Consider the following 14,897-nt stretch of genomic DNA (forward strand, 5'->3'; position numbering starts at 1 on the left):
GTTCACTTTACGACACGTTCAAGGGCGCTGTTGTAGTTTTAGTACTAAATCTTTTGATGGCGATTCGAATACGCAAACGATTCGAACTCGAAATGTTTTTCGTGCTAGCCGTACTGTCATTGGCCTTTGATCGCGCCAGCGATGGCGTACTGCACGCATTGGTGTAGTTAAAGCTTAAAGCATTCACTTCTAACAGAACAACGAACCGCCTCTATGAAATGTTCTAGTGTTAGTATCACCATTTCACGAACCAAATGTACATTATACCTGTATTGTACCATTCGTAAGAACGTTACATTACATAATACGCTTTAGTCTATACTCACCTTAAGATGCCACTAGTTTCGCGAATTCAATGAGGGCTATCGTTTTTATACTTAACAGTTGGCACCCCTGGCGATTGACAGGACCTTACTCTACAGTGGCGCCATCTTGATGAGTGCAAATGCGATAGTCCTCCTACCACTTTAGCGCTCACAAGTTGGTGCCACTGTCTTCGCTACTAGCAAGTGACAGGACCTTACTCTACAGTGGCGCTAACTGGTGAGCGCTAAAACGATAGCCCTCATTGACTATTTTGATTTCAACAAAGAAAAATAAACGTTTTCAAAATGAAGTGTTTTAAATAGATTACGTTTTTGAATAATACATAACAATGTCAACTACCCTTCTGTAAGGTTATATCTGCAGTATGGTAAATGTCACTGAATTTTTGGTCACCGCACTAGTAAATTCACTGTGTCACTGAGTTCCACTAGTTGTATATTCACTGTGTCACTAAAACCTCTGGTCACCACACTAGTTGATTTACTGTCACTGGTCACCGCACTAGTTGCACATCACCGCACTAGTCGCGTCACTGGTGCACTTCACTAGTTGGACTCAGAGTTGTCTTGGTCGGGTCGCTTGGCCGCCACTATAGTGAGGTCGGGTCGGGTCCTCATTAGAGCGGAGGGCGAAGCCGCCCCTCCTAAGGACTCAAGAGAAGCCACGCGGATTGTCGGCCATTTACCACCTGTGGGATTAAAAAGATAATTTGGACATCACATTAAGATGAAGTGTGAACGCATCTCGTTCTGTATTGTCTATGCTTATATCCACTCTCTGGTCTATAGTCACAGTGTTTACATAAAAAAAATCTATAGTAACTTATTTGCTAAAACAAAACTAAGTTCTTATTCAATCTAACGATTTATTATTTTATCAGGTTTTGTGGCCAGTACGCTTCTACTGCGCGTCACAATTAATAAAATGTTCTAGTCGCATCTATTTCGACAGGTTCTCCCAATGTCTAAATTGCTCAGATTTTTGTCAAGTTTATTTAAAATCACATTATCAACATGACCCCTCTCCAATTTACCAGAGTCATATTGGAGGATTCATTTCTTTAGTCACTTTTTACGAAATGCACGGTAAGAGTGTTACACGTTCGTTAGTGGTTACACAGATACAGTGTGTACAGACGGACGCCGTACTCGAACAAAAATTGGCACTTTAAACTTTAATAATTTGCAAACAGATCCCTAAATGGAAAAATAGTCTTAGAAACCCCTAAGCCATTTTAAAAGACCTATCCAACGATAGTGCTAATAGTTTCCAAGCAAAACCTCGGACAGACAGACATATCGAAACTTAAGAGTTCCTTGTCATGACTACGGAACACTATAAAACAAAGGTTTTTATCTTTCTAAAAACGCAATAGGTATTTCATTTAGATTTTGAGTCTCTAAAGGTAGTAAGTGCACAGTAGTGTGATACTCACTGCCAGCAGTGGTGGGGGTGGTCACATTTGTTGTAACCACCTTGGAATCGGAGGTGGTGATCACGGTTGCCGGTATGGGATCCTCGTCGATGAGGCTGCCGATCATTATCTTTTTGGACTGCTGTAACAAATTAAATTAATCAAGACCTCAGAAGGGAGCTGCCACCATTGAGAATTGGCTGTAACTGCCAAAACTCAACTCAATAATAAATTTTATTAGAAGGAATATTCTACAAAATAGTATTTTTAGAGCGTTTGATTCGGGATCTATTAGATCCCAAAAAGTGCTGAGAATCACTTTATTTTATAATTAATCGAGTTCAACAAAATCCGTTGAGTTTCAATACAAGTCACTTTTTCAAAAAATCTTGCTGCAGTCAGAATTGATTTAGAGAGAGTACATTATAGTGTCTAAGTTGCAATAATAAAACTGAAATTATCATTAGAAAACAAAAAAGAAGTTTTTCCATTTTTTTTTTTTTTTTTTTCAAATAAAAAAGCATAACTCGTAATCGAATAGGAAGCGACTTTTTCCGGGCGTGGCTTTTTGGTTACTAGTCCAAATTTAAATAAAATTATATCCATATCTGGGCCAACCCAAATGGGTATATTTTATGCCTATAAGTAGTATTTTGGTTCATAAAGGTAGCAGGGAAGCGCTGGACGCAGGCCGCTACCAATCGATCAACATGGAAAGCATTGGGGGAGGCCTATGTTCAGCAGTGGACGTCCTATGGCTGAGATGATGATAATGATGATGATGAACCGTCATCTAGATGTCCTTAGTAGCTGTTTTTACCTTATCCGAGGCGGTGGGCGCGACGGTCAGCGACGCAGGCGCCAGCTTGCGGAAGGGATCACCCGCGGCCAACGCGCCGTCGAGAGAGCCGGGCTTCGCGGGGAATGGCTGTATAACAATCAAATCAAATCAAAAATCTAAATATATAAAACTCAAAGACTGACTGACTGACATAGTGATCTATGAACGCACAGCCCAAACCACTGGACGGATCGGGCTGAAATTTGGCATACAGGTAAATGTTGTGTCGTAGGCATCCGCTAAGAACGGATTTTACGAAACTCCACCCTTAAGGGGGTAAAACGGGATCCACGCGTACGAAGTCGCGGGCCGCTAGTATTTAATAAAGTTTCTTATCGATTAGAGTCGCTTCTCAAAGTAATAAATAAACAACTTGAAAAAATCGAACTACCTAAGGCGGGAATCGAAAATATTTATTCAATTTTGACCAGTAATTTTGCACTTATGGACGTCAAAGATAATAAAAAAGAGCCCCTAAGAAAGAGCACTTTACATGTCTCCTTATCTTATGGGCCCTACCAGCGCTTCAAGACAAACATTATGGCAAGTACTGAGAAGAAACGCCGGAACAATCTCAGTAATCAATATAAGTTATTATAACATAGAATCCTTATAAACTACGATGGCCGAGGGTAGTCAATTATAAAAGAAATCAATTTTTTGGTCAACATCCGGCTCGAAGGACCAAATTTAGCCAACAACTTCAATTGCAATACAACATACACCTGTTTCTGCAAATTATAAAACCAATCTTGCCACGACAAAGAAAAAATTCCGTGCTTTTAAGTAATTTTGTGAAACATATTATTGGCACGTTCACAAAATAGGTTCCCATAGTTATTGCTTACTGTCCGTGGTGTATATCTTGTTTCATAAAGGTTATTAAACGTTTATTTTGTACCCTGTCACCGGCTTTGCACTGGAGGGAAGTCGAACCCTAACTTCAAAGTCCTATGTTCTTCCGATTAATTTATTTGCAGGTCCAATGACAGTTTAACTTTCCCGGGACAAACTTGACCCTCACTGGTTGGGTTTTTATTGGCGGTCAAGCTGTAGATCCTGGCTGCACAGGAGTTGCAGCGGTGGGAACGAGAGGTGGGAATAGTCCCGTATCTGATCTTACCTTTTCTGGTACTGGCGCTAGTTTCCTTGGCGGCGGCTTGGCGGCGACGGAGCCGGCGCTGTACGTGCGAGGCCGCATCTTTAGAGACGGGTCTATCTCTATGGGGATCGGCTCGAACTCTGCAACAAAAGAACAAGTCAAAACAATGTACAGAGGAAAATAGTACTCCTTTCTGAAGTCGGTTATAATATAAGCAAATTAAGCAATACAAAGTCATCATCAAAGTCTACAACGTCTACAACGTAAATGGAGGTCTAGTGCATAAGGTGTTAAAACTACACAACGTTTTCTCGTTCGAAATACCTAAAGACGGAAGTCTACAACCATCGACTGGGCACTAGGGTCGTCCTTATTCCTAAGAAAAAAAATTTTTTTCTTATATTTTGCGGGGCACCACGTAATTTGAATATATACCATATGAAAGTCCTTCATTATTATTTTTTTAATTTTTAAAAGACATTTAGGGGTCGCTACCAAGGTTTGAATTTTAAGTAAAAACAAAATCTGTATTTGTTAGATTCATTTATTTTTAAAGCCAAAGCCAAATAAAAATATTACAAAATTATTGTTGTTGCTATGAACTAAGATACTTATTATGTACAATGTACATATTTGAATCAATTATTTTTAAGATATAAGAGTTTACTTGTTAGTATCTCGACGCGTCGGTACCATGGTCGGTATAGAAGAGGGGTTGAGGGGAGAAGGGGACAAGAAGCGATTGTCTATTCTATCTATGCGATGTTCATTTGCACGTAAAATGTGATATAAACACTTAAATAAAACATTTATGAAACCATGATTTAAGATCTTCAAAGCTTTTGTAAATATTTTGACAGCTGGTAGCGACCTCTAAATCTTAACCAAAAAAAAAAAACAAAAAAGCTAATTTCATATTTAGAGGTATATAATCGAATAAGAAAGTGCCCCGGGGATAATTCAAAAGTCGAAAAATAAGGACCACCCTACTGGGCACTGTACGGGAAACTACACGTCCTTTCGTCCAAATTACCTCAATGTCATAAGACGAAAGTCTGAAACCAGTGTGTATCACTAGCATGATAATATGGTAGTGAAATGTGGCCTCACACTATAGTATAGACCTGGTAAGGAAGTCCAGCTTACTGTGGAACAGAACTGACTATCGATGGGGCAGCAAGGTTCTGAAATAGAAATTACGTACTCTAGCTCATTGTTGGGCGTCCCATCACAAGGTGGACAGATGACTTCATAAAGGTAGCAGGAAGGCACTGGAAGCAGGCCGCTACCAATCGATTAACATGGAAAGCATTGAGGGATTCCTATGTTCAGAAGTGGACGTCCTGTGGCTGAAATGGTGTCCTTTCTCAGCCGGCCAATCAGGGCTCAAAGGTTGCAGGAAGGTTCTGGACGCAGGCCGTTACCAACCAATCTGGAAACCATTGCGGTCCTGTGGCTGAAATACTGTCCTTTCTCAGCCGGCCAATCTGGAGTCACTGGGGAATGCTTTGGGCGTCCTGTGGCTGAAATATGATGATGATAATAATGACGATGATGCTGACCCTTCTCCTTTCGGCCTTATAAGAAAGCTCTAAATTGCAGTTGCAGCGTGCAATTAGAACTGATGGCCGTTAAGACATCACCTGGATGCGGGCAGCGCAGGTCCAATCATTGTGGATATCCTTGGGGGAGGCCTATGTCCAGCTGTGACGTCATTGGGCTGAATGACTGACCTTTCTCTTGATGCGGCTGCGGGAAGTCGGCCATGTACGCGGCCAGGTTGTTGACGCTGACGCCGAGCGCTAGAGACGCGGCCTCCACCGAGATCTCGCCGCGCTGCAGTCGCTCCAGCACTTTGGACGGGCCTGATGGATTATACTGATCTTTCTACTATAGGTTGGGCAGCGTTAAAACTACATAGCGTCTTCTTATCAAAAGTACCTAAAGACAGAAGTCTACAACCTTCGACTAGGCAGCGTTCAGGAAACTACACGTCTTTTTGTCCAAAATACCTCAGTGTCTAAAGACGAAATTCTGCAACCAGTGTGTGTGTGTCACATATGGTACTGAAACGTGGCCTTGAAAGCTTAAAGCAGCGTGCTATGGAGAGGCCAAATCCTCCATTTGTCTCTAGCAAATTAGAGAGGGTTATGTTCCTGAAGTGGAGACCCTTTGACCTGATAATAATGATGGTTTTAATAATAAATAAATAAATAATAAAATTGGGGGAGGCCAATAGGCCTCAATAGGGCGTCCTGTGGCTGAAATGACTTGATAAAATTCACCTTTTTCCTGATGCGTCTGCGGGAAGTCGGCCATGTACGCGGCCAGGTTGTTGACGCTGACGCCGAGCGCTAGAGACGCGGCCTCCACCGAGATCTCGCCGCGCTGCAGTCGCTCCAGCACTTCGGACGGGCCTGATAGATTATGCTGACCTTTCTCCTATAGGTTGGGCAGCGTTAAGACTACACTACGTCTTCTTATCCAAAGTACCTAAAGACGACCTTCGACTGGGCACTTTCGTCCAAAATACTTCAAGTGTCTAAAGACGAAAGTCTGCAACCAGTGTGTATTACCAGCAATGATAATTATATGGTAATGAAACGTAGCCTCTCACTATAGTATAGACCTGGTAAGGAAGTCTAGCTTACTATGGAACAGAACTGACTACCGATGGGGCAGCAAGGTTCTGGAATAGAAATTACGTACTCTTACTCATTGTAGGACGTCCCATCACAAGGTGTACAGATGACTTCATTAATGTTGCGGGAAGACTCTGGATGCAGGTCACGACCAACCAATCTGGATATAATTGGGGGAGATCTATGTTGTCCTTTCCAGCCGGCCAATCCGGACTCAAAGGTTGCAGGAAGGCTCTGGATGCAGGCCGCTACAAACCAATCTGGAAACCATTGCGGTCCTGTGGCTGAAATACTGTCCTTTCTCAGCCGGCCAATCTGAAGTCACTGGGGAATGCCTATTGGGTGTCCTGTCGCTGAAAAGACCTGATATGACTGACCTTTCTCCTGATGCGGCTGCGGGAAGTCGGCCATGTACGCGGCCAGGTTGTTGACGCTGACGCCGAGCGCTAGAGACGCCGCCTCCACCGAGATCTCGCCGCGCTGCAGTCGCTCCAGCACTTCGACGGGCCTGATAGATTATACTGATCTTTCTCCTATAGGTTGGGCAGCGTTAAGACTACACTACGTCTTCTTGTCCAAAATATCTCAGTGTCTATAGACGAAAGTCTATGTTCTGACGTTGATCTCTTTAATGAACGAAGGCCTAAATGTGATTTTCTCACACTTTCACACATATTTACTCGCGCTTGCATTGGGTCATTTTTCAGAGGGAGCTTGGACCCCTGAAATGTCATGACAAGGGGGGAGTGTGTAATTGGTTTCTGGGATGCGCCTCCATTTGCTTCTGGTAAATGGAGTTCCGCTCCTGTGGAAACATCTGGATGCGGGTAGCGCAAGAAATGATGATGATGAATGCTAGCGCTAACCCTGACCTTTCTCAACCATCCAATCTGTAGTCACTGGGGAATGCCTATTGGGCGTCCTGTGGCTGAAATGATGATTCATATTAGCGCTAACACTGACCTTTCTCCTGATGCGGCTGCGGGAAGTCGGCCATGTACGCGGCCAGGTTGTTGACGCTCACGCTAACGTCACGCATCACAAGGTGGACAGATAACTTCATAAAGGTAGCAGGAAGGCGCTGGAAGCAGGCCGCTACCAACATACCTTTGTGGAAATCTTTGGGGGAGGCTTTTGTTCAGCAGTGGGAGTCCTGTGGCTGAAATGACTTGATAAAATTCACCTTTTTCCTGATGCGGCTGCGGGAAGTCGGCCATGTACGCGGCCAGGTTGTTGACGCTGACGCCGAGCGCTAGAGACGCGGCCTCCACCGAGATCTCGCCGCGCTGCAGTCGCTCCAGCACTTCGGACGGGCCTGATAGATTATACTGATCTTTCTCCTATAGGGCAGCGTTGAAACTACACTACGTCTTCTTATCCAAAGTACCTTCAACTGGACAGCATTCGGGAAACTAAGTGTTTTCGTCCAAATTACCTCAGTGTCTAAAGACGAAAGTCTGCAACCAGTGTGTAAACATGGCACTGAAACGTGGCCTTATAAGTAATCTCAAAGCACCGTGCTATGGAGAGGCCAAATCCTCCATTTGCTTCTAGAGGGTTATGGTCCTGCAGTGGAGACAAATGGATCTGATCTACTTACACTGCTTTTCTCGCACACATTTTCTCGCGTTCGCATTGACGTTTCTAGGGTCATTTTTCAGGGGGGCTGGACCCCTGAAATGTCATGATAAGGGGTGGAGGGTGCAATTGGTTTCTGGGATGGGCCTCCATTTTCTTCTTGTAAATGGAGTTCCGCTCCTGTGGAGACATCTGGATGCGGGCAGCGCACGACCAGTCATTGTGGATAACCTTAGGGGAGGCCTATGTTCAGCAGTGGACGTCCTGTGGCTGAAATGACCTGATCAAACTGACCTTTCTCCTGATGCGTCTGCGGGAAGTCGGCCATGTACGCGGCCAGGTTGTTGACGCTGACGCCGAGCGCTAGAGACGCCGCCTCCACCGAGATCTCGCCGCGCTGCAGTCGCTCCAGCACTTCGGACGGGCCTTTGGCTTGCCAGAAGTCGCGGGCCGTTCTGTGGGACACAAATTGGAATGACTCTATTAACCAATAATTTTAATACACCAGTCCTTTAAGATATTTTATTTAACCCTAAAAACTTATCAGTATTTCAGCACATAATAAAATATTGCATTACATTTATTTTTTTTACCTTATTTAAGGTTCAAAAACAATGAAGATCTTGACTTGACGTTTCGGAATAATTGTAATTGATTCCAATTTTTTTCTTTGATTTATTAATTTTCTTTTCTTCTGTGCTTTATCTGCAATCAGTCTCCCGACTATGAGCGGATGAGTTGTAGTGCCCTTTGCATGATAAGTGTCTTCTCCACTGAGAATACTACTTTACGTATTTCTACACTTTCCAGTGCAGACTCAGGATTTATTAAATAGAAACTAAAGCGGTCTGTCATTTAAGTGATACGTACCGGTACGGCCTGTTGATGCACCCGTACACGTCTCTGTACCGCCCGTACAGCGTCCCGTAGCTCACGCCGAGGATCTCTTGCTTGCTTCATCTCCAGCTCCTTCATACTAACATCCGTATTCACAAACATTACTATGAGGTCTCACAGTGCACGTGGACGCACATGGTGACACACGAACCAATCACAGAGCTCTATTCGACGCTGTGCGTTCGATTTGCTGCATCACTTAAGCAAGCATCGTTTGTGAATACGGGCGTAAGTTAAATAGCACTATGTTTTCCTAATAAAGTAAAATAAAATAAATAAGTACCGGTACGGCCTGTTGATGCACCCGTACACGTCTCTGTACCGCCCGTACAGCGTCCCGTAGCTCACGCCGAGAATCTCTGCCGCTTGCTTCATCTCCAGCTCCTTCATACGTACTGCTTCCATTACCTGTAGGAATGAAATGTACAATTTAGTAGTCTAATGCCCGTTTTCACCATCAATCCCTAATTTTTAAGTGACCCCTTTGGAAATAAAATTCCTGTTATGTATTACCATAGGGGTCATTTAAAAATTAGCGATTGATGGTGAAAACGGGCATAAGCTAGTTAAAATTGATCTGAGGTCAAAGCAAATAAGATTAAAATCTTCTCACAAATGTGACCGGCTGTGACAAGAACGGGGAGGGGGGTGAAAAATCATGAAATTCGTGACACGTAATTTATGGATAGATATAGGTACCTTAAGAGGACTTAGGGACTACACATCAAACAGAGAATGGGCAGCAGCGCTCTCTGAAAAACATCAATCTTTTAAACTGCGATCTCCAACCCGCCTGCCAAGCGTGGAGATTATGGCAAAACCCTCCACTATAGTGGAGGAGGCTCATAGTCCAGCAGTGGACTGTAAAGGGCTGTTGATGATGATAGGTACCTTAATAAGAACGTTGAGCATTTTAAAGGAGAACGGTCACACGCCAAACCCAAACCCGACAGAAACGAGACATAGGTACCTATCTCAGATTTTTGTTATTTCTTAAATAGTTAAAATATATATTTTTTGTATTTGAAATCTATGGCTAACGTCAAATATTGCCTTATGTTTTTGTCCAAGCGGTACACAAAAAATAAAAACAAAATGCCTATTTATCTACAAAATTCGTAAATGTTTGCGTCTTCCATAATGTAATTCATCCCATATACAATGCGCTATCCAGCCCTAAAACTTAAGCAAATAGACATATTATACAATGCTCTTTTGTAAATATACATTACACTTGGCTCTGGCTAGCCAGTTCCTTTGCTTGAACTTGGCTTGACACGCTACCGCGTGTCTAGATATAGGTATTATTTACGCACAAATTCAATTTCCTTGTCAAAAGCTTACCCTCTTAACATAGTGCTCCTCCCAGAACTGCGGCCTCCGTCCGTGTTGTAAGTAGTCCGTCAGCTTCACCACGTCTGTGAAACGAGGGTCCGTGGGGCCAGATTTGGGGCCTACCGTCGCTGTGGGCCAAAAAAAACAATTAAAAACATAACCCTCCTTCTGGTGTAGTCGTATAAAGCAGGGGTGGCCAACTCCTAGTGAGTGGATCGCGACTATTAGTCCAGTCGATCGTGGCAAGGCAAAAATACTACATGATTGTGTACTAAACTATGCTGTTTCATTTAAGATTTCAAGTCAAGAAATATGTAAGTGGTAGATCGCCCAGGGTTTTGTTAGTAAACAGGGACTGACCTGTATTAATATAGATGAACTACACTGAACTGCCACCCAACTCATTGACAGGGGAGGGGCCACCATCGCTCAACTATATGAGCGCTTTCACATATAGGCGACTTAGCAGCGCGACAAACGTGCGACAGTCGCGCTGCCGATAATTCCATACTATATGACAGCGAGTGCCTGCCTTCACATTATAAAAACGCCTATAAAAACATATTATGCAATAAAAAAAATTAATTTGAAGTCGTTACTTCAATGACGTAAGGACGTGCACACTTATCAACCCGGAAACGGATAGTAACCGTATCAACTCGAGGCGGTCAGTATTCTTAGTATGTGATGTAAACGCCTCGCCTCGCGGTTGACACCGCACGAAAGGCGATATGGTGTTGATCCCTTTCCGAGTTGATAAGTCTGCTATGACCTTTATACTCACGTTTATTGGTCTGTGGCGTGATCGCGAACGGCTCCACCTTGACGTCGGTCCGGTCGGCGACCGACGACGACGACGCCGCGACCGACGAGACCGACCGCGCGCCGCCGGCGCTGTCGTTTGACTCGTCGTCTGAAATAAACAGTATTTTGAGAAACTAACTGTGCCCGTGATGAAGACGCGACGCGCGTGATAGTAGTTTGAATAATATTTCCCATTTTTGCAATATTAGGTATTCTTTACTGCTCAAATATGAAAAAAAAAATGTTTTCTTTACGTAAATCGATTAAGTTACTGATTCCGTGTCGCTCCTAAAAATTTGGACACTGGTTAATCACCATGTACAGCCTAAAGCCTTCTTCGATAAATAGGCTATCGAACTCGCAAACACAACGTGTAACATACCTGCTTTGCTGTTTGTTGCTTTTCCAAGCAGCTACTAATGCGATAATACTTCTTGTTGCTTCGATACCAACAGATGGCGCTGTAGCACACACGTTATACAAATCTGCATCGCGGTGACAGTTTTTGACAGGGCTTGATTTATGTAACTACCAGCACTGTTGCTTTGTCAAGCACCGATTGAATAAAAGTTATTCTGTCGCGACGCCAATAGATGGCGCTATATCCTAAATCACTAGCAAACATGCTTTCTTCATAGAAACCTGCATCGCGGTGGTCAGAAGTAAATACCAACCTGTTATCTAAAAGTACAAAGCTGATTAACTTACCAGCGCTGTTATCTCCATCTACCCTCAACCTAGTGTGTAAGAAGGACCCGATATCCGTGGGAGCATCATCCCACTCGCTGTCTACGTATCTGTATAACCTTACGTTCCGCTGTTTCTTGCTTTATAAAGCGCCGACTAACTAAAAAGCAGTTCTGTCGCGACGCCAATAGATGGCGATATATCTTAAACCCTTAGCACATACGCATATATGTATACATAACAGCACTGTCGTCTCCTTCGACCTTCAGCCTAGTGTGCAGGAAGGACCCGATATCATTTGGTGCATCGGCCCACTCGTCGTCCTGCTGTTTGTTGCTTTTGAAAGCACCAGCTAATGCTTAAATACGGGTTGTTGCCGCCACACTAATAGATGGCGCTGTATTCAAAATCCCTAGCACACACGCTGCCGTCATACAAACCTGCATCGCGGTGTCAAAGTTTTTGACAGGGCTTGATTTAAATACATACCAGCGCTGTTGTCTCCATCGACTTTCCCCTATCCGTCCCCCGGACACGGCCTGAGCCGAGGTCCGAGCCTACCGTGGCGCCCTCAGGCCGCGTCCGTAGTCCCCTCGATCGGGCCCACTAGAGTGAGCCCGCCGTAGGCTGGACTTTGGTCCAACACCGCGGTGGGCAACCCTCTAGTTGGGTTCGCCACTGATCGGGCGCCTTATGCGCTCGATACGGCCCGATCGCGAACGTCGGTCCGCGACCGACGATCCCCAAACGGCTAGAGTACCGTCTGTCTCCATCAACTCGTTTTAAGTGAATTCTGAAGATCTGGGCATTGAAGCAATCTTGCTCAGGCAATGTAATCAAGTTAGGATAACTTACCAGCGCTGTTGTCTCCATCGACCCTCAATCTAGTGTGCAGGAAGGACCCGATATCCGTGGGAGCATCGGCCCACTCATCGTCCGACGGCTCTCGCGACCAGTCGCCTGCTGATTCCGGGCCTCCGCCCCAACCGACCACACGTTCTGCTGTTATATCCTGCGGATGATAATATTGTAAAATTTAATAAAACCAACCTAAAAACAGTGTGCTAAAAAGTGGAATTCAAAGATGGCACTTTATTAGTTATTACAGACATTCGATTTCATTTCAAGCATAGAATTATAAAGCTTATAATCAAAACGTGAGGCTTTAAAAAGATCATTTTACTGTCGCCTAAGTACAAATATCACTTACCAGATTCCCGTGCTGCCATTCTGGGTCACGTTCTCTCCCCGTGTCACTGCAACAATAAAGACTTATTACTTTAAAACATATCAAGGATAAAATCCAAAAACTTATCAATTAATTGAAAATAACGACATTCATAGAGCTTTTTGAAGCACAGAAATGCTCCTGACAACCAATACAAAACGATTTGTATTTGAGCACTAGAATCATCAATCATCCCTCTTCATATTTTAGGGTACGTTGCACCAAAGTAGGTAGTAAAAAGTTGTAGAAATCGTTGGTAACCTTTGTTCGACAGAAGACGTCATTTGGTTGAAACGAACAAATCAAGATCATCAACCCAGGCAGGGTTTTAAGTACCTCCCTTGTTTAGTTATGTGACAAGACAACACAAACTTACGGTAACGAATGCGAAGCGGACTCGTCGTCTGTGTGTTCCGTCCCGCTCGCGAGCCGTTGTCTCTTCGGACTGGGTGTTTCTCTGCAGAAAACAATTTATAAAATTAACAACTTATAGTCCAGTATACTTTCGAGTTCGGTAAATAAGATCTTAATTATAAATAACTTGAAGAAAATCGAACTGACTAAGGCGGGAATCGACCCACCTTTCGCTTGCCGGGCGACTGCTCTTCCATCTGAGCTACTTATGCCTGTTTTCACCATCAATCCCTAATTTTTAAGTGACCCCTATGGTAACAAGTAACAGGAATTTTGTTTACATAGGGATCACTTAAGAATTAGGGATTAATTGTGAAAACGGGCATTATACATATACACTTACTCTAATCGCTAATAAGTTTTAAGAAATCTCCACCACGAGTTCAAATAAATATTTTTACATCTTCCAAGCTGTAACAAACGCTTTTAACTCCAAAGTTAACTTTTTAGTAACTAATGTTTTATTAATGAATCAAGGAATAATGAAGTTAACTATTAACAGTGCTCAACTATGGATATGATATTAAACTACTGGAACATTATTTTACTGTAAAACCAATGATATACTTACGAATCTGAATGCTCTCTCTTCGGCGGACTGGGTTTCTCTTTTGTAGGTAGTTTTATGAGAGGAGGTGGGCCACCTGCAAGAAAACATAATTTAATTTGTAATTCACATCTATAAGAATTATTTTTTAAGTTATAAATTCACTAGCGCGAGTTAACTCTGTACAGCGACATCTATTGGCAGGTTTGAAATATTTTTTCAAATACAAATTCAATTTTTTGTTGATTTAGAAGATTTGAAGAAGACTCGAATTCAGGAGATTCAAAAAGTAGTGTTTTACAAATACCTAAAGTTTTCACTACAAGTTTAAAAGACAGACAAATATCATAAATGAAAATTATAATATTTGTCTGTTGTCTGCCAAATAAGGCGGGAATTGAATTTAATTTTCAAATTAGTTTGAGATGCAACTCTTAACACTAAAAATTAAATAGCTAAATATCATACCTAATACTCCACAAAATCTACTTTCTACTTAAAATAAGTAAAATAGAAATATTAACTCACCATTAACCGTGTATTTCTCTGGTTTAATATCCACCTCATCTTCAGTCTCTTTCTTCACTTCTGCTTCCATCTGCTTCGGGGACTTCACTGGGGAATGCTTCGGCGACTTCGGTTTGGGCGACGGCTGCTTCTCTGCTGCGGGCTGCTTCGCTTCCGGTTTCAATGGTGTTGGGACGGCTGTTACTACTCCTTTGGAAAAAAATAGTTTTATATTACGTTGGGAAATAGTATTTTTATTTTAATATTGAAATTTTTGGCATTATCAATCAATTGACGTATAGTGAAACGATTCTGAAACGTCAAGTGGCAAAAAGTTGTCCAACACTATGACATAGTCAGGAGGGCGCTATAGATGACCCACGCTGAACTGTCCCACCAAACTCAATGACAGGGGGGCGCTACCATCGTTCAACTATACAGGGTGGAAACGATAAGTGATCTCACTCGATCATTTCTAAAGTATACAAGATATCGAAAAACTGGTTACTGATCCTGAAAGTGCTTCACGAGCTCTTTCAAACGGTACCAATAATAGGTTACAGAATAAACTGGA

The 14,897-nt window shown here is 42.9% G+C and overlaps 1 protein-coding gene across 1 annotated transcript in view; it reads right to left on the reverse strand.

The window, feature by feature from the left end:
* Positions 1-2,534: 2,534 nt before the first annotated feature.
* LOC135085914 (uncharacterized) overlaps positions 2,535-14,897 on the reverse strand; it is a 47,145-nt gene continuing 34,782 nt past the window's right edge. The window contains exons 8-19 of the mRNA XM_063980697.1: positions 14,345-14,533; positions 13,841-13,913; positions 13,232-13,312; positions 12,838-12,883; positions 12,483-12,639; positions 10,921-11,049; positions 10,146-10,264; positions 9,085-9,209; positions 8,775-8,858; positions 8,199-8,359; positions 3,706-3,824; positions 2,535-2,669 (exon numbers count right to left, since the gene is read on the reverse strand). Of these exons, the coding sequence (XP_063836767.1) occupies positions 2,535-2,669; positions 3,706-3,824; positions 8,199-8,359; positions 8,775-8,858; positions 9,085-9,209; positions 10,146-10,264; positions 10,921-11,049; positions 12,483-12,639; positions 12,838-12,883; positions 13,232-13,312; positions 13,841-13,913; positions 14,345-14,533 (1,418 nt within the window). The remainder of the gene's footprint in view (positions 2,670-3,705; positions 3,825-8,198; positions 8,360-8,774; positions 8,859-9,084; positions 9,210-10,145; positions 10,265-10,920; positions 11,050-12,482; positions 12,640-12,837; positions 12,884-13,231; positions 13,313-13,840; positions 13,914-14,344; positions 14,534-14,897) is intronic.

The sequence above is a fragment of the Ostrinia nubilalis genome, chromosome 30 (genome assembly GCF_963855985.1).
Source record: "Ostrinia nubilalis chromosome 30, ilOstNubi1.1, whole genome shotgun sequence".
NCBI classification, from domain to species: Eukaryota; Metazoa; Arthropoda; class Insecta; order Lepidoptera; family Crambidae; genus Ostrinia; species Ostrinia nubilalis.